General features: G+C 46.6%; 1 protein-coding gene across 1 annotated transcript in view; it reads left to right on the top strand.

Moving 5' to 3' along the window:
• The first annotated feature begins 2354 nt into the window (after positions 1-2354).
• HMCN1 (hemicentin 1) overlaps positions 2355-25321 on the top strand; it is a 161370-nt gene continuing 138403 nt past the window's right edge. The window contains exon 1 of the mRNA XM_071435950.1: positions 2355-2996. Coding sequence (XP_071292051.1) covers positions 2738-2996 — 259 coding nt within the window. The 5' untranslated portion in view covers positions 2355-2737. The remainder of the gene's footprint in view (positions 2997-25321) is intronic.

Below are 25321 nucleotides of genomic sequence, written 5' to 3'. Positions count from 1 at the left end.
TTTTTCATACAGCCATTGGGTTTGTTCTTTCTTGTTCACAGCAAATTGGGAAATAATTTGAGACAGAAAGAACACGATGGCTTTCTTTATGATGCAAAACATAACAGGAATTTGTCCTCCTAAAGGACTGAAGGCAATCCTTAAATCCAAATGCTGCCAGTCCTTGGGATGTTCGAAATACATATTCCTATTTAATGGCGTGAGTGCATCTCTCCTTACACAATTTGTGAGTATTTTTGACAAACCTGGTCCTAGTTTTCTGCTAGCAGAGTTACAGATGAGACAAGTTTTCCATGGTTTGGGGTTTTATTGCGAATGCTTCACACAGCTCTGGTTATGTGCTCCCTTCTCATGACATCAGTGCTGAAGGGGAGAAAGAATGTAAACATCTGCTTTTTATAATTCAATTCCAGGCTTATAACTTGATTAGGATAAGCAATGTTTCTACATGATTTATTTTCCAGTCACAACAATGCACAGTTTTAGCAGCAGTTTGAAGATTAGTAAAATAAGGATGGAAACTAATGAGGTAAATCCTGCTTCACGGTCTACCTTTCTGAGCTGCACTGAACATTGTGCAAAGGCTGGGGATTTCCCTCCCATCTGGTTTTTAAAATGATGTCCTGTTACTCCCCACAGTGCAGGAGGCAGCCCATGGCAAGGAAGCTTACACAGCAGCACTGAGGTGAGCTGGAGCAAAGGGAATTTGGCTCATGACTCTCTATGGAGCCCTTCTGTGTGGCATTGGGTCAGGACTGAGTTTTCCAAAGATGCCTGCTGGGACATTGCTGCATCCCTAACAACTGAGGCCTGAAATATAAAGCCTCTAATCTCTTTCACTGCCTGAGCAGAGTTAAAACTCCACTCTGGTCACTTCCCTTCCTTTGTTTTCCAGGCTTTTTCTTGCAGCAGAAAACTGACAGTGGCTGGTGCCATTGTCCTGGTCACAGTCTGGAGTCTTTTCTACTCCCTTTAAACTATTAAATTTAGGGATATGCTCATGGGCACTGAGGAGGGCTTCAGTAGTAGTAGTGGATGTGTAACTGAAGCCAAGGGACAGCCAGAGTGGTAGCGCATGTCAGAATGATTTCAGTCTTGTATCACGTTTCCAGTAATAAAACACTAAAAATCACAGAATCCCAGAATGGTTTGGGTTAGAAGAGACCATAGAGCTCATCCAGTTCCACCCTCTGCCATGGGGAGGGACTTCTCCTACTATCCCAGGTTGCTCCAAGCCCCGTCCACCCTGGTCTTGGACACTTCTAGGGATCCAGGGGCAGCCACAGCTTCTCTGGGCACCCTGTGCCAGGGCCTGCCCACCCTCACAGGGAACAATTCCTGCCCAATATCCAATCCGACCCTGCTCTTCTGGGACGAGCCGGCACTGCCACCCTCACCTGCGGCAGGTGCGGACACACAGCCTGGGCCGGGAGGGGCTGGGGAGCAAGAGGACCCCAGGTGAGGGAAGGACCCTGGCGTGAGGGCGGGACCCCAGGTGAGGACGGGACCCCAGGTGAGGGAAGGACCCTGGCGTGAGGGCGGGATCCCAGGTGAGGATGGGACCCCAGGTGAGGGAAGGACCCCAGGTGAGGGCAGGACCCCAGGTGAGGGCGGGACCCCAGGTGAGGGAAGGACCCCGGCGTGAGGGCGGGACCCCAGGTGAGGGAAGGACCCCGGCATGAGGGAGGGACACCAGGTGAGGGAAGGACCCCTGCGTGAGGGAAGGACCTCAGGTGAGGGAAGGACCCCAGGTGAGGGAAGGACCCCGGCGTGAGGGAGGGACCCAGGTGAGGGAGGGACCCCAGGTGAGATGAGGGATGGAAGCCTGGAGTGAGGGCGAGTCCCCAAGGTGAAGGAGGGACCTCGGGGGTGATGAAGGGACCCCCAAGTGAGGGCGGGACCCCAGGTGAGGAAGGGACCCAGGTGAGGTGAGGGATGGAAGCCCGGAGTGAGGGAGGGACCCAGGTGAGGTGAGGGGCCCCGGGGGTGATGGAGGGATCCCCAAGGTGAGGGAGTGATCCCCAAGTGAAGGCGGGATCCCTGCGTGAGAACGGCGACCACGAGATGCGGGAGGGACCCCAGGTGAGGGAGTGGCCCTAGGTAAGGGCGGGACCCCGAGGAGGGGGCGAGACCCCGGCGTAAGGTCGCCGACCCCGAAGTGAGGGGAGACCCCAGGTGAGAACCGGGGCCGCAGCGGGCCACGGGAGGCGGGACGGGGGCGGGCGCCGCCTCAACGCGCAGCCGGTGCTCCCGGGGCGGCAGGCGCAGCTCCATCCCCAGCCTGGCTGGCAGCAGCGGCCCCGCGGCACGGCCGGGGCTCAGCCCTGTCCCTTGGGGCGGCGCTGCCCCAGCCCTGCCCGGTAGGGAAGGCGGAGCGGGGCCGCAGCCGCGCGCAGACAAAAGCGGCGGTGCTTCCTGCGCCGCGCCTGAGGGGAGAGGGCGGTGGGCGACGGGGTCCGCTCTCCCCTCTCGGTCTTTACTCCCCTCGGTCTGTCCCCGCTTTCCCGGTTTATCCCAGCGCTCTCCTGGGTCCGTCCCAGGTCGGTCCCAGCACTCTCCCGGGTCCGTCCCGGGTCGGTCCCAGCACTCTCCTCGCTCCGTCCCGGTTTATCCCCGCGCTCTCCCGGGTCCGTCCGGGCTCCATCCCCGCTCTCTCCGCGGTTCGTCCCGGTCTGTCTCCGTTCTCCCGGCCCGACTGCCCCCGGTGCCGTTCCCGGCCGCCGCGGGGGCCGCCGCGATGGCAGTCGGTGGGAACCCCGGGGCGCCGGGCACGGTGCTGCTGCTGCTGCTGCTCGCCCTGAGCGCCCGCGCCGTGCCCGAGCCCGAGGCGGTGCCCGAGGGAGCCTCCACCCTGGCCTTCGTCTTCGATGTGACCGGCTCCATGTACGACGACTTGGTGCAAGTTATCGAGGGCGCATCCAAGATCCTGGAGACATCGCTGAAGAGACCCAAGCGGCCGCTGTACAACTTCGCGCTGGTGCCGTTCCACGACCCAGGTAGGGCCGGCCGAGCGGGACCTGGCTGGGGCGGGCAGGAGCCGGGAAGGGCAGCAGGGAGCTCCCGAGGGCTGGCAAAAGATTGGGTTGCATGCGCTTGCAGGGACTGGAGCCTAAGTATTCCTGTCCCATCGCAGTCGTTCTTGCCGCACGCGTTTCTCTGCCGAGGGCGAGTAACGTTTTGTGACCACCACCTCCCTATCTCCCTACAAAGCTTCCCAAAGCCTTCAGAATAGACTGGAGTGGGCTCTAAGTGCGCTTTGTGCACCAAGGAGTAGCTTAAGGGATCAAATACTCCCCTTAATTGTCCAGATACGAGCTGAAGTAGCGTCACTGAACTGCACGTGTAGTAGTAACGGTGCTACTGAGTTATTTTCCAATGCCCTTCCAAGGGAGTGCACTTAAGAAGGTGAATAATGCAGTTGCACTCTTCCTCTTGTTCTATGATCCCATGTTTACATTCAGAAACTTGCAGTGAAATGAACATGGTGTGGTGTGTTTGTTGTTTTGTTTTGTTTTGTTTTGTTTGGGGTCTTCTTTCTTCCCCCCCCTTTCTGCTGTACATCGTGTGTTCCTCTCTTTCAGCATCTGTTTTTTGTTCCCTTCCTATTCATTTTCTCTGGCTTTCTTCCTCTTTGCTTGTCAAATTCTTCTGTTGACTTGAAGAGGAAATAGGAACAGGATGCCTCAGGCTGGTGATGTGTGCTGTACTGTGCAGTAAAAACTCTCTTAAAAAAAAAGAAAAAAGAATCAGAAAGTGCAAAAAAGCTCTTGAAAATGATCTTTTGGCTTTAGTTCCCATGGAATATCTCAGAATGTGCTCAATGCTTAAGAGTTTCATTTTGGCAGGAATGTCAGCAAAAGAAGTGGACATCCTCTCTATTTCCCCCCAGTCACAGATACTTCTGCTTACAAGATATATGTTTGCTATTGGTGTAAATACCTTAAACCAAATGCTTAGAAAATTAGAGGGAATTGCTTGTATAGGTTCTCTTTTTTATTACAGAGTTCTTCATTGTAATATCAGAGTGTTCTACCACAAAAGGGTCCCTACTGTTTCCACATTTGGTGTAATTTTCTTTTTGTTTTCCTTCTGTTCCCCTTGGCCCCCTGTTTTTTGTTAGTTTATGGAACAAACTTACTATGGGACTTAAAAAGCATCATGCCACAGAAATGAACAAGAAGGGAAAGATTTGGGTCAAGTGTACAACCTAGAACTGTTTTATATCCTTCTGGAAAATCAAGTTCATCTCTTTAGAGCTCTTTTTCCATGGAATGGCCAGAAAAATCAAGGAGGATGGATTAGGAGTTTCAATGATGGCTTATCTTCACTTTAGTGAGCAGAAAGGGGTTCAGGGTAGGAGTTGATAGTTCTCTTTTTCAGAGGGATTGGGTGCATCCACAAGAGCAAGAAGATCTTGTGTGGTGCACTTTTACTGTGCAGGTTTGTGTGATGGTCCTTTGTTCTTGTGTGCACTCAGTAGAAAGAAGTCTCAGCTTTCTCTCATGGGTAGTCCTGTGCTTAGTTTTCATCACAGACACTTGCACTTCGTCTGTTTCAATAGCTCCTGTTTTCTTTCTCATCTCATATGTTTTCATTCCATTTTTCTTCTGTACGTTTTCACCTTTTCAGTCCTTTTTTGTATCCTCCTCACTGTCTTTGCTTCCAGTGCCTCTCTAGGTTCTTTGCTTGTGTTCCAGACTGACTCCTTTGACCATGCTTTGCTGTAACCATCCCTCCTTGCTCTGTACAAACCTCACCAGCAACAAATCCACTGCCACCTTCCCCTCCTTGAGTCACATTTTCCCACTCACTGACTCCTTGCTTCCTTGCCTCCCCCATTCCCTCTCCTTGCACAGGAGATCCCTTTCCTTGGCAACTGTTAAACTTCATTCAGTGGAGTGACTGAAACTTAAACCTGCAGAGAACTGACCTGCAGAGCCCAGAGCTGCTGGCAAACGTGCCTCAGAGTATCCTGTTACACCTCTCTGTGTGGAAGCCCAACTTCCCTGAGGGGGCCTTGCCTCTTAGAGTGATGGATAACCTGTGAGGGCAGGGAGCGCTGTCAAAGTGAGGATGGACAATTTTCAACTTCATTTTGTCCTGGTTTCTGAAAACTACTTTTTTGGTCTTTCTCAGAGTTAGACACACCACAGCCCAATGTCTTGAATTCCATGTAAGGTCCAGATGACTCCTGGTCATCTGTACCGTACATCTGATGATGACCATGCTGAGGCACTTGAAAGGAAAATGTAAGAAATGCGGTTGTGACCACTTCAGCCTCTTTTTTTTTAATTTATAGAGAAGTAACTTTACTCAAAAACCTCATAAAAATATTGCTTGGCAACTATTTCATGGCGTCCAATTTGTTTACCTAGTGTTGTTCTTTCTGAAGGTTGCTCAACTGAATTAATGAGCATGAAGCTATTTTTTTCACAAGGTGTGTTGTTATTCACTCAATTCTTCTTCCAAAAAAAAAGACCTTTTATGTAGTTGCCTCATAGGCAGATTTTCTGGATGTTTTGGTGAGGTGCTGTGGTCTCTGGGGCAGATGGGATTCTACAGGGGCTACAGATACAGTTGGGGTTCAGGTCCAAGGAGCTTCTCCTTGTATAAAGGTGCCCTGATGCAGATACACTATTGATAGGTAATTGCAATTTAAATTGGGTGTGGATTTGGTTTTGAACTCTTGTTTTCCTAGTTTGTATTGCAGAGTGCACTTGGCATCCCACAGGGTACAGCTGGATTGTAAATAATTTGGTATAAATGTAGTCTAGCAGAATATAGGAGCATTTTAAAAATAACTCAAAGTGTGGCATTATTAGTGCTGTATTGAGGCACTGGAGCTTGTCCAAGGAAGGGAATGAAGCTAGGGAGGGGGCTGGGGCTGCAGGAGCGGCTGAGGGAGCTGGGAAAGGGGCTCAGCCTGGAGCAAAGGAGGCTCAGGGGGCCCTTGTGGCTCTGCACAGCTCCTGACAGGAGGGGACAGCCGGGGGGGTCGGGCTCTGCTCCCAGGAACAGGGACAGGAGCAGAGGGAACGGCCTCAGGCTGGGCCAGGGCAGGCTCAGGTTGGACATTAGGGAAAACCTTTTCACAGAAAGGGCTTGTAAAGCATTTGCACAGGCTGCCCTGAGCAGTGGTGGAATCCCCATCTCTGGAGGTGGTCAACAACCAAGTGCATGTGGCACTTGGGGACAGAGTTTAGTGGTGGTGGTGTTGGGTTGATGGTTGGACTTGATGATGTGAAAGGTCTTTTCCAACCTGAATGGTTCTGTGATTCCATGATTGTGATGTGCCAATGCACTGGGGTGTGTGATGGTAGGTTTAAATGTCGTGTTTTCCCTGCTGCAGTGGGATTTTGGTGAAACAGGAATACAAGTATATTTTTAGTATCAAACCTGAGACTTTTGGCACAGAATTATGGCTTACGGAAAAACTTGTCACATTTCTATACCATGTACCATTTGGTGGGATGCAGAGAGCTCAACTCTGGAAAAACCTTTGCTTTGGATTCTACTTTGTGAATAACCATGTCCAGTGCTTTAACAGATTACAGGGAATTTTTTTTATTGTGGGCTTTCAATGCCTAAATGTGATCACAGAACTTTTGTAGATAGTGGAAAGGGCTGTTGACTAAGAAAGCTCTTGCCAGATTTGTGTTCAATGGAAAAACTGGCGTGGGGGGTGGAAAATTGTCCCAAATTTAAGAAGAGTTGGCACAGGAAAATTTTGAACTGGAGCTAAAGCTGGAGATCAGCAAATGCTTTTGTAGTTGCGTGCTGTGGGTCCTGATGTCCTACTAACTCCCATTGTATCCTGTGGAAATGGGATTGGACTTGGAATGTCTTTATTTAACATCTGTGGCCAGCTTTGCTATTTTTTCTTTATGCCATTAAGGAATTTTGGAATGCAAAATAAGCCTGAGAGGACTAATTCATCCCTATTATTTTTCTGTAAAGCTAATGGAATTATACCAGTCATAACTCACTCTGTGTGATTTAATCAAGCATTCCTTTAGTGTGAATGGCTATTCTATAGACCAAACTCCAGTAATTAAGACAAAAATGAAGGGAATATGTAATCTCTGGACTTCCTAGGGTAGAGAATGGTGTTTGCCTGTTCATACTCTGCAATATCTAGAGAACTCTGAGCATCTCCTGACCCTTTTCCTACAAATCAAAGAGAAAACACTGTGTGAGAAAAGGGGAAACGTTGATAATGCTTAGTTTAGATGGGAAACAGTATTGAACTTAAGTCACATAGTAAATGTGTAGGAGAACAAGGAATATTTTGTTTTGCCTTGATCCCACTCCTCTCTTTTGAGAGAGTAAAGCTCTTTCCTATCTTGGAGTGAAGTTATGCACGTAGTTATGTTTAACTGGAGTCTCCTTTAACAGACTGGCAGGGCTGTGTCTGTAACATGGTTAGGCTGCTGAACCACATACTAGCTTGGATCAAATTCAGGAGGTCATATGAAAAGTCTGGGAACTTTGGGCTTTGCAGGTTTGATAGTTTTTTTTTAGAAGTTATAATGAAGAAGTAATGTTTTTTCCAGAGGAGGAATCCTGTGAAATTAAAATGAGGCTATTAATGGAGTTAAAGTTTTTCATAGTTCCTGACAGAAAAAGGAGTGTGGGTGTGCAGATGGATAATGGAAGGGAGAGGGGAAGGCACTCCTGTGTCCTTGCTGTACCCTCAGCTGGATGGTGTCACAGCTGGTGTCACTGCCTCTGCCTCTCACATCCAGCTCTCCTGATAGCCCTTCTCCCATCTGCTGCCCTGCACTTTTGCATTCTTCTGTCACTTGAGGTCTTTGATCTTGGGCTTTACTCTCAGATTTATGGATGTCTGAACTTCTCAGGCAGAGGCTGCATGTGTGTAAATCAGTTGGAGAAGATGAAGAATGGCCCTTCTGGTATAGAAGAAGAAGGGGCATTGTCTTCAGCATTCCCTCTGCTTCTTTTGTGGGGCAGAAGAAGTGCTTCAAGACTTGTTATTAGGAACATGGCTGTGGAGAAACACTACTGCAGCAGTGGTTTTCAAAGCAGGGAGAACAAGTTTAAGGGAAAAGTGTTATTCTGTGCTGGTATCTGAGTTTGCCCACACCACGGAAATGGGATGGGAGCAGCATGAGAAAAGATTGGTGTCACAGCAGCTGTGGCTGTCCCTGGATCCCTGGAAGTGTCCAAGGCCTGTTTGGATGGGACTTGGAGCAACCTGGGAGAGTGGAAGGAAGATCTTAGTGGGCTTTAAGATCCCTGCTGACCGAACCCAGCCTGTGATTTTCTAATTTTAATGAAAAGGGAGACAGTTGAAAGAGGAACAGGAATATGACCCTGTGTTCCTGTCCACATTCTGGAGGCCTTCTTACCTTCCTTAGTAGGTAAAACTGCTTAAAATTGTTTGAAAACTGTCTTCTGTTTGAACTAGACAAATTATTAGGTTGCCCAGAAAAAATAAACTGCTTACAAGTGAAGTTTCTGTGGGCAAATATTTCTTACTGGGTACTTATCAAAATCCCATAGTTTCTATAGGATAATGTATTGGTTGTTTGGTAGCAGGGGTCTCACAGAGATGGCTCCTGGAAGCTTCCACCATGTCCAGCAGAGCCAATCTCAGATGGCTTTGAAGCTGGACATGCTGCTGGCCAAAACTGGGCCAATGAGAGAGGCTGGTAATGCTTCTGTGATGATTAATTTAAGAAGAAAAATTGAAACCAAGTCATGGATTTTTGCTCCTAGTCAGAGAAGAAGAGGAGGTGAGAACATGTGAGGGAAACAACATGGCAACACCAAGGTCAGGGGAGAAGGAGGGGCAGGAGGTGCTCCAGGGGCCAGAGCCGAGATTGCCCTGCAGGCTGTGGTGAGAGCAGGATGAAGCAGCTGTGCCCCTTCATGGGGATCCACAGGGGATGCAGAGATCCACCACAGCCCAGGGGGAATGCAGAGATCCACCCACAGCCCCTGGGGATCCATGGGGGATGCAGAGATCCACCCACAGCCCATGGGGATCCATGGGGGATGCAGAGATCCACCCACAGCCCATGGGGATCCATGGGGGATGCAGAGATCCACCCACAGCCCCTGGGGATCCATGGGGGATGCAGAGACCCACCCACAGCCCCTGGGGATCCATGGGGGATGCAGAGACCCACCCACAGCCCCTGGGGATCCATGGGGGATGCAGAGATCCACCCACAGCCCCTGGGGATCCATGGGGGATGCAGAGACCCACCCACAGCCCATGGGGATCCATGAGGGATGCAGAGATCCACCCGCAGCCCATGGGGATCCATGGGGGAGGCAGAGACCCACCCACAGCCCATGGGGATGCAGGGGGGATGCAGAGACCCACCCACAGCCCCTGGGGGAGGTGCCCACGCTGGAGCAGGTGGATCCCTGGAGGAGGCTGTGCTCCAGTGGGAGACCCAGTGGAGAGATGGATCCTGCTTCCAGGCTGGAGCAGCCTGTCCTTGGAGGACTGCACCCCATGGAGAGAGAGAGCCACACGCCGCAGCGGTTTGGGAGGGCTGTGTGCCTGTGAGAGGGACTCGCCTTGTGGCAGGTGTGGTTTGGCTGCTGCTCTTGAGCAGCTGGAGAAGTTCACAGGGAACTGTCTCCCATGGGAGGGCCCCCATGGTCTCACAGGGAAAGGACTCCTCTCCTGAGCAGCAGGAGAAAATCTCAGTGATGAACTGACCAAAACCCCCATGCCCTGTCTCCCTGTGCTGTCAGTGGGAAGGGCTGGGGGGAAAAAGGTGTTTTAAGGGCTTATTTTACTTCTCATTATCCTCCTCTGATTCTGTTAGTAATAAAGTTCACTTTGCAACCTTAAGTTTGCCCTTGAAGTGTTTTCTCCCAGTTTTTATCTCAATTCACAAAGACTTTGTTAACTTTTTTTTCCTCTCCTTTGCCCAGCTGTGGCAGGGGAGGATGAGCAAGCAACTCCTGTGGGTGCTTGGCATTGGGCCAGTGTCAAACCACAGCAGATAGATAGAGAAGAATTGCCTCAATTCTCTTTGAAAAGAGTAAGGTCAGAAGCCAAGAAAATGATGCTCTCCACTTAATTCAAGTAGTTGTCTTATTTGAGAGTTGAATAGCTTTTATATTGCTACCAATGTTGAAAGTGGGAAGAAAAAGTGCTAATTCAGGAAGTCTCATCTCCCTCTTCTTCTGATGGATCACAGAATACCAGATTAAAGCTGGTGACAGCTGATCTGTCAGAGCTCTGTGTTTTGGTGGCCTCAAATTGGTGGACATCCCATCTGAAAAGTCAAGGATGTGTAAGGATTTGGGGTTTTTAGGAAGCTGGTTTATCTTGGACTGAGATACACAGTGACAGCAATAATGAGCACATATCCAAATTCTGAGTTTTTTCCAGGTGTTTCAGGAGATGCAGTGTAAAGGTACAGCTGTTCAGTGCAGCCTTGGTATGTCTGAGGGTGAATGATAAGTAGACTTGGGCATAATAACTGGAAATTCTGCTCTTTCGTGCTAAAACTGATGAAGTATTGCTATTAATATTTCACAAGTGACAATTTCAATGGGAAATACTGCTTCCCTAAAGCTCAAAAACTGCTCAATGTTGTTACCACTATCAAGTGTTATTGTTGCTGTCATGAGGTGAGTGGCTGTCACCAGCACTGTGGAAGTGGAGAGCTCTGGGCTGATAAGGATAAAATCTAAAGCACTTAAAGACATTTTACATCTCTGAGGCTTCTGGGATAACTGGACTAAGCCTGTGGGAAATGAATGTTTGAAACCTTATTGTCACCCTTAACAGAGACATTGTGATATCTATAAAATGAATTCCCTGTGATTGCATGGATGTTTTCTTGTTCCTCTAGAGGGATTTATCTGGGGTCCCTCTAAAAGTAGCTGCTTATATAGATTAGAGATGACAGTAAGTATTGCCAGTGCCAGAAGCTCCAAAATCTGTGAGGCAGCCAAAATGTTGTGACATGATCCAAAAGCCTGTTAGAGCATCACTTACAACTTATTTTTCTGCTGTCTTAACTCTGCATGTCCAGCCCAGAAGATATGCACAAGGGTGAATTTCCCCTCTGGTTCTTGAATCCTTCTGGCAAGGGGAAGGATTATTCTCCCTGTTTTTATTTGAAGATACAGTAGAGATTCTTTCCTTGGGAAAGAAATGATAATGCCTCAAATACATAATTCTTTTTTCTGCTTTGAATTACAAATTATTTTTCATGTTACCTTTGAAATTGTTGCCTATGGAACCTAGAAGCTACTTATTCTATGCTTTGCTCTCCTCAGCTCCAAGTGGTTATAATTCCAAGGGAAGCTCTGCAGCTCAGTAACAGTGCTATTCTGTCCTTATAATTACTACTGATGTCATTTATCAGGTGAGTCTTGCTGCTTGTTAGCAGTGTGCACCTTTTCCCTGGAGCTTCTGGAATTTGCATAGAGGATACTTCACCTGTTGTGCCCCATGTAAAAGTCACAGTGCCCTTGTTAACTCAGCTTTTAGGTACAATTTACAGAGGGATCTCCTCCCAGTTTCTTAACCACTTTTTAAACAAAGAAACTTCCCCCTTCACCTTCCTCTCTTTTCCCTGCACTCTGAATTTATCTCCCAGGGCTTACAGCAGCTTGTATTTCACACAATCACACAGAGAAGCCCAATTAATCCTATTCATGGCAGTAATTGTTTAACACTGGCTATGGGTCTTGATGGGAGCTCTGTGGTGTGGAAAGCAAAGAGCAATTTCTGCTGCTGCATGCATCTCCTGGATTGGTTTAAATGCACACAAATCAAATTCCTACTTCTGTATGAAAAGCAGATATTTGATGCAGATCCTCAAGTACTTTTAAGCTATGAATCAACTGTCCCTCCCTGAGGCTGATCAGTGTCCCATTTTCATCTGTAGAAAACAACTGTTTTCTGAAAATGCATGGTAATGAAGTGAATAAGGAGCCATGAATATTGTACACATCTTTATCTCACTTTAACTGAGGCAATAGTGTTGATTGTAAAGAGAATTGTCACAAAAATATGACAGGAAAGTTGAAAAGGAGGCCAATCAAAGCATTTCCCTCTTGAAATGCTGAGCTTCCTCTTTTCAAGTGCCAATCCTAGAGGAAAACTAGAAAAAAATGTCTTTGCTGTGGGGAATTAGAATCATAGAATTGTTAAGCGAGGTTAATTGTTTAGAGGTTGGATGAGACTTCTTAAGCTCACTGAGTCCAACCACTAATCCAATACTGAAGCATGTTCCCAGGTGCCATATTGACATGTCTTTTGGGCACCTGCTGGGATGGTGACTCTTCCACTGCTCTGGGCAGCCTGCTCCAGTGCCTGGTGAAGACATTTTTTCCAATATTCAATCTTAACCTCCCCAGGAGCAATTTGAGGCTTTTTCCTCTCATCTTGTCCCTTGTTCCCTTGGAGCAGAGCCCAACCTCCCTGGCTGTCCCCTCCTGTCAGGGAGTTGTGCAGAGCCACAAGGGCCCCCTGAGCCTCCTTTTCTCCAGGCTGAGCCCCTTTCCCAGCTCCCTCAGCCCCTCCTGGTGCTCCAGCCCCTTCCCCAGCTCTGTTCCCTTCCCTGGACATGAATTAATAGTGAATGAATGCCTTTAGGGAAGAGAATGAAGTTGAGTTCTCAAGGGAGAATGAAGGAAAAGAACCACCCAAGACCTAAAATTGGTGAAACTGACACTGTGATCCTTAATCCTTGCTCTGTGTGCTGCCCTGCTGTCCAGCAGTACTGCCTTGGTAAGGAGCAGGCATGAGGCCCTGCCCAGGTGCCTTGGAAAGCTCACCAAGGGTGATGCAGAGGTGTGCTGTGTGTTACTGCAGAGAGTGAACAGTACCTGTCCTGCAGAGGGGGCGTGGAGTGATGGGACTCCCTGTGCTGGTACAAGTTGTGTTTGAGCTTTTCTTAACCAATGGGAAGAAAAGGGAGTTTGTATTGGGTTGATGATTTTTTTCAATGAATTGTGCAATGTTCATTCTGCATCCTGCTGGACCAACTTGTTAGAAACCTTAGAGCTATTTCCCCTGTACTGTGAAAACAGGGGATGGTCAGGACCCAAAGGCTGCCAGAGCTCCAGGAGCTTTTGGACAATGCTCTCAGGCACAGGATGGGATTGTTGGGGTGTCTTGTGTGGGGCCAGGAATTGGACTGGGTAATCCTTGTGGATCCCTATGAACTCACTTTGTGATTCTATGACTTGAGGTCTTCTCTGTCGTCTTTTTTTCTTACGTGTTCTTTATCCTTTGTGTGTGTATCAGAGGCTGCTTGGAATTCATACTAGAGTGGATTCTGCTCAGTGGAGGATCTGGCTAAACCAGATTAAGGACTATGGAAAAGGAGCAGATATTTCATTTAGCTAATGTACTTTGAATATGGCCTAAAGCCTGGTAGGAGGAACCCTTCAGACAGAGAGCCCTCAGATGCCAGTTGGTATATATTTTCCAGTCAATGATTTAATTGTTGGCATATGCTGTGGCTTTGGTTTTGAAGGAGACACATGCATCAGAGGAAATATTGAGAACATATGTTTTTCAGTTTGCAAATGGCAAAACAGTTTCTCTGTTGAGAGTGATGGCGTTACTTGATCAGCTCACCATGCCTTGGTAATCAGCAGTTTTGTTAGAGGGAATAGGATGGATTCAATGAAATATGCTCTGGGCTGGCTGCTTTTTGTGCTTCATTACTCCAGCCAGGGAGAATGTTCTACCCCTCACTTACATTGTTGAACATAATGTGTTTTTTATAACTGGTGCTGGTGTTTAGGATTTCCTGTTTGAGGTGTGCTGCTCTGAGATCAGATTTACGAGATCCTTCAGCGATGCTGGCAGTGAATTCATGCCGTGCAGTTGCTGTTGGGTGAACTCTGGGTCCAAGATTTGCATTTTGCAAAGGGATTGTTTGCAGTGTTGCATTTTTAAGGGGGATCAAAAGGGTTTATGGCAATATCCCCTTGTGGTCTATGGGTAAGCTTCTTTTGTTGCTTTTTGAGGAACATGAGCAACCTACTCTTTGGTAACTGGTTTTGCCAGGGAGAAGCACAATGACTTCATGTTTCTGAAGCACTTGGATGGGATCATGTTATGTCAAGACGCATGAAGCCACGGCACTGAGGACAGGATTAATCCCGTTTCGCTTCAGGCACTTCAGTGATCACTCTCAGCTGAGGGGCTGGTGACCCAGAGGCTCTTTCTATAAATCACAGAATGAAACTGACACCTTAAGGAGCAATTAATCCCCTGTGAATTTTGAAATACTCTTTGGAGATCTCATTTGCTTTCACTGGCTGTAGGGGAAGCAAAGGTTAGTTCAGTCAAAGCCCTGAATTTAGAACACAGGAAGTTAATTGAGAGGCTTTCTGCTTTCTAACATTCTGCACTGGGCTGATTGTCCACATAATAGTCCCTGAGGTTTGTTTCACACCTAGGTTTTCATCCTACCAATGGGTACCAAGGGCCCCTCAGGGGGAATGGGTTATTCCCACATGGTGATTCCCTGGCTCCCATCAGCAGCTGAAGAAGGCCCCTGGCTGGGCAGCCTCAGCACACCCTGAGGGCTCCTGTGAGCCTGCTCTGCCAAGGGCCTTGGTGTGTGTCTGATCACGGGGCTACTCAGCAGCTTATGCACCTCCTTTGCTCTCTCCATAGATTACTGGCAGGGTTTGAACCTTGGGTGTTCAGAGACCCCTTCTGTGTCAGCTAAAGGAGTGACACTGGCAGCTCCAAGGCTGACAGATGGTGCCATGGGACAGTCCCCAAGCAGGGGCTGGGATGCACCTGATGCTGTGTGTGTTCATGTACTGTTCTGTGTCCCTCTGCTCCTCCATCTTGATTTGCTTTGGCACCCTTGGTACTCCTCTTCACTCTGACTGCTTTGCCAAGTTGTACCCCTTCTCCTACAACATTCCTAGCCTAGATTTCAGTCTACAAGGCATTACTGGTAAGATGTATGCATTTTTGGAAATGACATATTCCCAGACAGCGAGCCAGCATGTGTCAAACATTGCAAACAACCAGAAAGGGTTGAATTTGCTCTCAGTGATGTGTCCCTGTTAGCAGGCTCACCCATTCTCACTGGAATCGTGGCTTCCTTACCATTTGCTCTTGGGAATAGGCCAGTAAGTGTGTGATATAGGTACAATGAATGAATATTATGCAGCATTAAAAGCCAATTTCATGTAGCCTGATACATAGTGGAGCCAAATATCAACTTTATGGGATAAATTACAACCAGCAGAGCTTGCTCAGCAATGAGAGGTAACCAAAGCAGAACAGTACCCCAGTTCTCAGCCTGGAAAAATGCTGCTGCAGTGGAGTGAGTGGGGGTGGGTTTGCAGCATGGAATGAAAATGAAGGAATGTCTTGTGTTGCTGTAGTCCCTGCTAAATGTCTGGGCTGTTTGCTCGGGATAGCAGCTCTGAGCTGTGACTGTAGGTTACTGCTGGACTCCTGCCAGCTTGTTTAAATTAGATTCCTAGCCCGGGGGCTGGGGTGGTCAGCAGGAAGCCATTGTAATTTTCATGTCTTGGACACCAGTGTATTTTCATGAGCTGAAGTGAAGTGTCTCTGGGGATGCTGAATATCTCTGAAACATTTCCTGAGTTCTCTTAAGCTCTGCAATGGTATGTCCGAGTCTGTTTTCCAAAGGATGGAGCTTTTTGTTTAGTTAGTGAGGTCTTAGTTCACTTGAGTACTATGCTTTTGCTGTTGGAACTTAGTGGGGAACAGAAGAAGAGGAGGGAAACTGTGCAGGAGAAATGATGGGCTCTGTCTTAGGACAGCTAGGAGTACTGTAATTTCTTTTATGCCCCCATATTAATTTGTATTTCTGTTTACTAAGGTCTTCATGAGATTGTGACTTTAAGCTACTGTGTCAGAGCCAGGTTTTTAGGCTGTGAATAGGGGAAATGTTTGGACAAGCACACAATTTGAGGTAAAAGAGTAATAGCTGGAGCACCCAGGCAGAGAACCTGTGATTCTGCCCATCTTTGGGCAGATCTTTTCCCATTTTCTGTTACTTACGCCAATACAATAGTGGTGTGATTTTTAATTAGAGATCTTTAGCATCACTGTGCACAGTAATTGCTGTCATGTACCAGAGCCTGAGTACCAGAAACACAACAAGAACGCAGGGTGGTGTCCCTGGTGATGCTTGTTGAATTAAGACATGGTGTGCACTGGCTGGGGTAACATTTTGGCTACATTCCTACAGCATTTGGAGAACATAACAAGCAATGTTATGTTCACAATGGTGCTTGCTCAGGATTGTTTACTCCAGATTTAACAGCATACACTTAAACCCTTACATCTCAGTGTCTTAGGATATTTCAGATATCTGTGTGCTTTGCTTTGTTTTGTTGGTTTGATTTCTTTTTTTTTTTTTGAGTCTTGGGTTTTTTTTGTTTGTTTTGTTTTGGTCATGTCTTTCCCTTTTTAAATTTTACATAAGCTGAATCAAATCACAGGGAATTCATGTGACCTACCCCTGAGTCACAGTTCTCTGTGTTAACCACAAAACCACAAATCATTTTTTTCTCCCTGAAATGTTTATTCCCTCTTTTCATTTCTTTCCTAGTCTGTCTGACTCCTCATCTTTTTATCTTTGTCTCTGTATTCAGCCGATCACTTCCTCAAAATTTCCACTGACCCTTTTCCCTCAGAGGTTCAGTGTCCCTTCTCAGTTACTCCCCTCCATATCTCAAGATTTCTTGGCAGTCTGGGGTATCTTTTGCATATACACACTGGATCCTGGTGGTGAAGTGTGCTGGTGCTAAAGAGAATATATTCTTGCTCTGAAAGAGGTGCTGTGTTACCCACAAAAAGGTTTGTGCAGGGGAACTCAGAATTGTGGAATGGGTTGGGTTAGAAGGGACTTCAAAGACCATCTAGTTCCAGCTCACTGCCATGGGCAGGGACACCCTGCACTAGTTCAGATTGCTCAAAGCAATCCCTTCTTCTGTCACTCCAAGCCCTTGTCCTAAGTCCCTCTCCAGCTCTCCTGGCCCCTTTAGGCACTGCAAAGGGCTGTAACATCTCCCTGGAGCTTTCTCTTCTCCAGGTGAACACCCCCAGCTCTCCCAGCAGAGGCGCTCCAGCCCCAGCAGCATCTCCATGGCCTCCTCTGGACTCTGTGCAGCAGGTCCATGTCTCCAAGTATTTCTTGTGCTGAGGGTGGAGTCTCACCAGAGTAGAACTGAGGGGAGAATCCCCTCTCTCGACCTGCCAGGCAGTGTTTGCCTCAGCCTGATTGAGGCTGGTAGCTAGGACACATCTCATTCCCACTTCACATGTTGGCTATGGGAGTGAGTACTTTTGTAGATTTTGTTCTGGGTCAAAATTGGACCAACTGACCCTGATGTTTTGTATTCTGAAATTGTGCTGAATCTGTTAAGTTACACTTTCCTAAAGTTGTAAGTGTAGTGGACAAAATAATTATTGTTCTGCACTGCTTCCTGCTTCCCTCTTCTCTAAGGTCATGGCTTTTTCTGATCCCCAGCCATCAGTGCTGCCTGGCAATCCCAGATTCATTCCCAAACAGTCCAGGTTAGTAGAGGCTGAAGAAGCTCTTCAGTTTGGGAGCTTGGTTAGAGTGCATGAGCCACCCTGGGGCTGAGCAGAGGAGGTGATGATGGTTTGTGTTGTGGTGGTTCTGGCCAGCAGGACTGGCAGTGGGCTTAACTGGCAGAGCTGCAGCAGGGAGGGAGCATCCCTAGTGCTAATGAACTGGAAGGATTGAGTTACATGGGATCTGTGTATGAGGGAGAATCTGGACAGTCTCTGTGAATGCTGACAGTGGGGGAAAAATGAGGCTGCTTTGTGTGTCAAGCTTTGTTCTCAATATTCCTGGTGTGGCATATGCTTAGGGTGTGAAAAGTGGGGATCATGTCATTGCTGTAAAACGTTGGTCCTTTCTCTACTTTTCAAAGTTGATTTGAATGTCATTCTGTTATCCAAATGAGTCGTGGTGTAGGGAGGTGAAAATAATAACTGTTGGCTAAATGGCATTTTGAATAATTGGCAATTTTACCACATCAAGCAAATCTTTTAATGGCTTGGTGGTTTGTCACAGCCACCGATATGATGTGTACCTGTGGCTGGGACTTTGTCTAGAGGGAAGGCACAGAAATGCTCCCCAGTCTAGAGGTGTATGGTATGGTCTGGAGCTGGAGCTGCACCTTAGCAAATGGTAAGAGTCTGTATTCCTTTCTGGAAAGGACACAAGGGAGGCAACTGAAGAGATGCTTTTGCATTCCTGCTTTGTGGGGATGAGTCTTGGTTCATTTCAAACTATCCTTTCTACAAAACAAGCAAATAAGAAAAGCACTGAATAATTGAAACATGTTTTGAATTAACTCATTAATTTGCATAAATCTTGCTTAGGGGTAGATTTGAAGTACATAAAACTTTTTGCTCTGTAGAGAATTTTGGCTGTGGGTATTTACGGGATAACTCAAGTCCATCTCACCTTGGGTTGTTTAATGTTAAGCATTAAACACTTGCTTAGTTACTTGCAATGAAATGTCCCATTTTGTAGATACAAAGGCCTTTTTTTCCCAGTTTGATATTCTGTCTGTGATTAGGTTTTGATCTCAGTTAACATGGAGTAAATCCAGAGTAATTCCATTACAGTCAGTGGTGCTAGTTTGGATTTACACCAGTACAACTGAGCTCAGAGTCTGGCTTTGGTTGTCTGCCATCTTATTTTGCTAAATATTACATCCTTCCCAAATAACCTTTCTCATCTTGTCTTCAGACCTTGCTGGCTCCTCCTACTTTACCAAATTCCAAGAGTAACAACATAGGTGAAGTTTACTTGATGAAAGATTGTTTGAGCAGGGTCTGGTTTTTATTAGCTCAGCTGGTTTTCATTTTTTCAGCCCTGTTTGAAGTCTGATTGTGCTCAGGCTGGGATCTGGATCCATCCTGCTTTTCCTACTTGACTCAATTTTGTCCATTAGAAGTGCAGTGTTTTAAATTACAGGGTGCTCCCCGACATTATCGTTCAGTAAGAATTATGTGCCTCAGTGATGTTTTAAAGCAGTTTTTAACTCCAAAGATCAGAAAAAAGGAAAAAAGAGTACCTTAAGGCATTACTGCTAATCAGCAACATAACATGTTTGGAAGGGCTCAGTAAATGTGAGATGTGACTTTGGAGGATGAAATGAATTAAATTTTTCCTGGTTTTGTTGATATTTCCTTTGTAGAAGTGTACACTGAACTTTCTTACAGAGTATTTTAATTTATCATGTGAGAAGGACAGCTGGAATTTCACCTAGGCTATTCTGTTAGTTAATAGGGTTTATTATTCAGGTTTGCAGTTTGGACAGTTTTATCTGTGTTTATATAGTTTAGCTGGACACTGGGGTCTCGGGCCTCGTAATCATTCCAGAATTAATCCATAACATTTGTCTTAACATTTTTACAGTTGGGTTTATGCTGGTATAGTATTGCTACATTCATGTGATGATAAATAATCCTGCCCAGGATATCCAGCCCCAGCTCTAGGGATAAAGAAGGGATAGGAGATGGGAAACGCCACCTCATTTAGTTTGGAGACCTCAGGCACAAAGTTAAGCAAAACACTTTGGAATGTTTTTATATATATTCTGTTGATTTTGATACCCTTTTCGCATATCCTTTAGTGTTTTCCTGAGTGAGGCCTGAAGATTTTCCTCTGGCTGCAAAGGGGATGTTTGGCAGAACTGATGATTTAAACCTGAGCCATCCTGCCATAATCATTTGGATACCATTTTGTACTGCAGACACCTGAACAAGATCTTCAGGAGAGGCTGGGTGACTATCCATGTCTGTACCTGAATAGCTCCTGAATTCCATGAAATGACAAGTCTTCGCTGTGACCATTCCAGTGGGCAGTTGGTACAAAAAAATGGTGCCATGAGCCTGCCCAACAGGCTGTTGTTTAAAGAATTAGTGATGCCCTTGCAATCTTTGTTCCTTGGCCTTCATGTTCAGGAAAATTGCCTTGACTCCCAATGTATGCAGGAATTCCATGTTGGTTTGTGAATGTCTTAAAGACACTGGAGGGGAGGCCCGAGAGAGTTTGCAGCTCGAGCACTGAGAAGCACAGCAGGGCAAAGACAGGACCAGTCTCTAAGGGAAAGATTGAAGACAGGCTGGGAGAGCTGTGGGAGTTCACCTAGAGAAGAAAGGTTTCTGGGGAGACCTGAGAGCCCCTTCCAGTGCCTAAAGGGGGTTCCAAGAGAGCTGGAGAGGGGCTTGGGACAAGGGCCTGGAGGGGGAATGGCTTCCCATGGCCAGAAGGCAGGGTTAGGTGGGGTACTGGGGAGAAGTTATTCCTTGTGAAGGTGGGGAGGTCCTAGCACAGGGTGCCCAGAGAAGCTGTGACTGCCCCTGGCTCCCTGGAAGTGTCCAAGGCCACGTTGGAGGGGCTTGGAATAACCTAGTGGAAGGTGTCTCTGCCCATGGCAGGGGGTGGAATGAGATGAGCTTTAAGGTCCCTTCCAAACCCAAGCCATTCCATGATTCCATGCCATTCACTGGTGGCATCCTCAGTGACTGTACTTGCTGCAGCAGCTCAGGAATTAGCACTCACCCTTCACTTGTGTTGACTCATGAGGGGAGTCAACTCCTCTCAACCACTTCAAATATTCAGTGTGAGCTGTCAGACTGTATTTGAAAGGACCTGCCAGTTCAGGGAGTGGGTTTTCTTCCAGACACAATGCAGACCCTGAGAAAATATGCTTTAGATTGACCTACACAAACAGTGCAAGTCAGGTGGTAACATTGATTTTTGGAGCTTGATGGCTTTATGGTCATAGATCCAAATTCCCCAGAGAAGATATCTTTGTGCTCTGTGTTGTATAAACAGGCTGAACTAGTTTAGTGAAAACAATCATCATGGTAAATGCTTCTGTTTTTAAACTGTAATCATTCTTTTAGAATAAGTTTGGTAATTATTTAGCAATTGATTATTTCATTGCCCTGTGAGAGTTCCATGTTTTTCCAGTAGTCAGCTGAGTACATTCCAGTCTGTTTGGGCTAGGCCAGATGGAGAGTAAAACTGGGAAATACAAGGTTCAAGACAAATGAGTTAGTCTAAATTAATTTCTATTGAAACATAAATAGTGGCATTATTTCAAACAAATTTTACAAGATGACTGAACAGAAAAAAAGGTTTTGCCTAATGTATTCCTGTTTAGCTGATTAGGACAAAAAAGTTAATGTTCTCATCCTCTTTCCCTCTTCCCTCTCTGTTCACATCTGCTTTTTGAGTTAGTTTGGAGCATGCTTGCATTTTTACACCAGTAAAACTCCGTGGAATTTTACAACCCACAGATAATATTTAGTTTTTCCCTCTCTTCCACAGCTTCCTAAAAACTACTGAGCACTGAAACCTGCATCAAGAGCAGAAATATTCTGATGCCTTTTTTCTTCTTCTTCCAAAGCCCTGAAACAGCTTTCTTCTAGGGAGGTGTCCCAGTGCTCCTGTGGGCTGTGCTGTGTCTGTGTGTCAGTGCAGGGGCACTGGGCCCGTGTGGGGAGGTGATAGAGATCTGCACAGCTGGGATTCTGCTGCTGGGCAGACAAGGCTGGGCAAAGCTGCCCGGATTAGCAGCTCCCCAGTTAAGCTCTCGTGGATCCTGCTGTAACGAGCTGCCCAGAGTTCTTGCTTGTGTAGAGGAGCTGGCAGGAGGCAGCGTGGTTGTAAGGGAGCTTGTTATAAACGACTCAGACCCTGAGTGGGGATGAGTTATAAAAAGTTTTATTGAAAACACAAAGCAAAAGGGACAGCACTGGGAGTGTGGTTCGATGCCAGGGGCTCGTTCACAAAATGGCGGCTACGCCTTTTGTGCACCTGGGAATTGCATCAGCAACATGAATATTTATGAGTGGTCATACATATTTTAATATTTTTCTTAGATGTAGTTGGCCTCTCCCAAAGTCTGCCAGCTGACCCTGCTCCATCATCCATTGGTGGAGTCCTTCTCACAGCTTGATTGGAGGTGAGGGGTTACCATGCAGTTCCACCAGGGACAAATGTCCCCCATCCCCGGCTGTCCCATGCAAAGGGCACAGCCTGGCCTTGGACACTTCCAGGAATGGGGCAGCCATGGCCTCTCAGGGCAAGTCCTTCAGCTTGCTGGGGCAGGTCATCTGCTTTGAAAACTTCTCATAGCCTTGAGGGTTTAGGTAGACTCTGAAGGATGATGAAGAAAGGACCTGATGAGCTTTTTAGGGTTCTGTGTCCTGCAGGGATCCAGGTCACACTGAGACAGTGACATGCTCTGAGTTCTTGGCTGAGCTGCTGGTGATGAACCCTCAGAGCTGCTGTTTCAGAGCTGGAGAAGCTGAAATTCTGAACCTGAAATTCTTCCTGAAGAAGTGCATGGCTCTTCTTGCTTTGGGCTTCTTTCTGGTCTTTTCTCAGTTGACATTTAAAGCTATATTGTTATATAAGACAGGAGGAAACAGCTTCAGGTTGCTCCAGGGGAGCTTTAAATTGATATTAAGAAAATGTCTTGCCTCAAAGAGTTGACAAGCATTGGAATAGGTTGCCCAGGGAAGTGTCGCCGTCCTTGGAGGGATTTAAAAGCTGTGTGGATGTGTCACTTGTGGACGTGGTTGGTGGTGGCCTTGGCAGTGCTGGATCAATGGTTTGACTCCATGATCTTAGAGGGCTTTTCCATCCTAAATGATTCCATGATTCTCTATTATAAGGTGTTTTGCTCTCTGACTGAGATGTCAATTTTATATGACAAATGACTTTGGGCAGAAATGATGCTTAGACATGGATTGTGGGATTGTTTACATACCACACAGTTTACATAAGTCAGTGAATGTGCAGATTGTCTTTCCAAAATGACAACTAAAGATGTGTGTCTTGCAGCCAGACCCTCAGCAGCACTGAGTGTGAGACTTCTGTGCAACAGGATTCATTTACCAAATTGTCATTCTCAGGGCTTGTGTGACTGCTGTGGGGAGAAGTTCTGGTTTTCAGTTCTCCTGGCAGATGAAAACCATGAAATGAGTGCAGTGCTGCAGAGAGAGGAGAAGAGCCTCTGTGCCTCTGTGTAAATGGCTCCTAGCAGCCCAGCTCCAGGGACTGCAGCCTGTCCCAGGGAGGAGAGCTGTGTGCGCTGCTGGGCCAGACTCAGAGCTGGGAAGAGCCAGAGGCAAGGCATTCTGACTGCTGTGGCCCATGGAGAGCCAGGAGGCACATGAGACCACGGTCACCACTGAGCTATTCTGGCAGTGTGGAGACACTGCTCAGCCTGGCCCGGCTCCTTTCCCCTTCCCCTGGGTTGTGGTGAGCGTTCCAGTTTCTCAGCCTTGGTTCTCTAGACTTCCGCAAGAAGTTTATCCCTTACTTGAATGGTTTTTGCTTAAAAATGTTTTTCTTGGTGCCATTTAGAAAATGACACAATTACAAATGATGCAGGCAAAAGTGAAGGGATGGGAGAGAGCTGCTTCCAGCTGACTCGCCAGTTACCAAAGTAAACAGTGCTGTAATGAAGCTTTTGAGAGCTCATCTGGCCATGAAAAACTTGCTATATCTTTCTTTTGAAATTGGCATTTCAATCCAAACCACATATCATTAAAAATAGAACGAAAATGTTTCAGTATCCTCTTTTTCCTGGGTTGGCTCTGTCAGATAAGTTATTTTGCAGTCTTATTTTCTGCTTCTTTTTCCCACTGCTTTCTTGTACAATAGAGCCCTGCAACAGCCCAGGTTAGAAGGCACCTTGAAAAAATCATCTGATCCAACTTCTCAAACAGAGCCTCACCAGGAGTAAGAAATGTGTCTGATAGGTAGAAATTGAAAATGGATTATTTAGAGTCTTCACTGTTTAAGTTAGTAATAGATTTTTAAAAAGAGCAGAAAGTCCATGTTAACCTGGAACACCAGTAACAGCCCTTCTTTGAACATCCTTAAAATGAGTGTTTTAATTTCAACTAATCGATGCCTCTTTATTCACAGCAGTATTGGAGGCATCACTGGACCCTTGTTAGAGCCCTAGGGATAATATTCCCAATTGGATATTGTCAGAGTGAATAATTGGTGTACACGGACAGTGTTATCTGCTGTAACATTCCGTGTTCTGTCAGCTGTACATGGATTAGTTCTGTGAAGTGGAGACTTGTCTGGAATGATACAGAGATTTGAATTTACAGTTGTAATGCCTGAAAGGACAGGCTTGAGGTTTCTAATGGTTTTACTCTGGTAATCCTTTAGCAATTCACTTTATAGTGGAATACTTGGACGGGAGCTGGGGTCTGTTCTGACTGAAATCAATAAAAACTCTGTCAGTTACTTGGAAAGAAGGCAGATGCATTTCTAGTAGTTAAAAGGAAAAAAAGAATATTTTAGGTACAGAGTAACCTCATGCAGAATATCTGAATTTTGTACTGAATGTGACACTTCTTTCTCCCAGCAGCTGGCGTCAGATTACGTGATTTTTGTTATGTCTGGAAATATGCATTCTCAAAGGATGGCAGCTAGATATATCCTAAAGCCTTTTTGAGTATCTAAATGATGATGTTCATGCACATGTATGTATATGTGTGCAGGCAGACACAGGTCATGTCCTAGAACCTTGGTTTTATTCTCCTAGGATTTTCAAAATTGAACTTTTTTCTTTCTTCCTTGTGTTCTATTGAGAGACAGGTAGCTTGGTATGAAAACTGAGGGGCTCTATTTAGTAGTGCTTGAATTATTCAAGTAGGTAGGTCTGTGTTTAGTGTCTATCTTTTTCCTTTGTTTAGGGCCAATTGAGTAATTATGTGGTTTGCTGATACTTTGCTGAGCAAAGTTTAATTAGTGTTTCAAGGATTGTGTCTGGCATCTGAAGGAATTCTAGCTCAGTCTACTTTTTTGTGTTTCTTTTAGGGAAAAAACCCTAAAACTTACGACAATGTGTTTGAGCTTCATATCCAACAGTGGTGTTTTTGTCCCAGGCCATGTAACTCCTTCCAGCCAAAGAAACTTCCAGAGACCCATTTAAACCTAATGGACCATAGTGTATCCATGGTCAGATGGAGAGCCACCAAGGGGATCGGGGCATGGAGCCCCTCTCCTATGGGGAAAGGCTGAGAACATTGGGATTGGTCAGCCTGGAGATGAGGAGCTCTGTGGTGACCTCACTGTGGCCTTCCAGTGCCTGAGGGGAGCCCACAGGAAAGATGGAGAGAGACTTTTTACATGGGATGGAGGGACAGGACAAGGGGGAATGGCTTCCCACTGACAGAGGGCAGCATTGATTCAGTGTTAGGAAGGAATTGTTCCCTGTGAGGGTGGGCAGGCCCTGGCACAGGGTGCCCTGAGAAGCTGTAGCTACCCCATCCCTGGAA

This window comes from Agelaius tricolor, unplaced genomic scaffold, assembly GCF_023055355.1.
Source record: "Agelaius tricolor isolate 1412-34295 unplaced genomic scaffold, bAgeTri1.0.p SCAF_11, whole genome shotgun sequence".
NCBI classification, from domain to species: Eukaryota; Metazoa; Chordata; class Aves; order Passeriformes; family Icteridae; genus Agelaius; species Agelaius tricolor.
The sequence above is the reverse complement of the archived record's forward strand: the minus strand, read 5'-3'. Positions and strand labels throughout refer to the sequence as shown.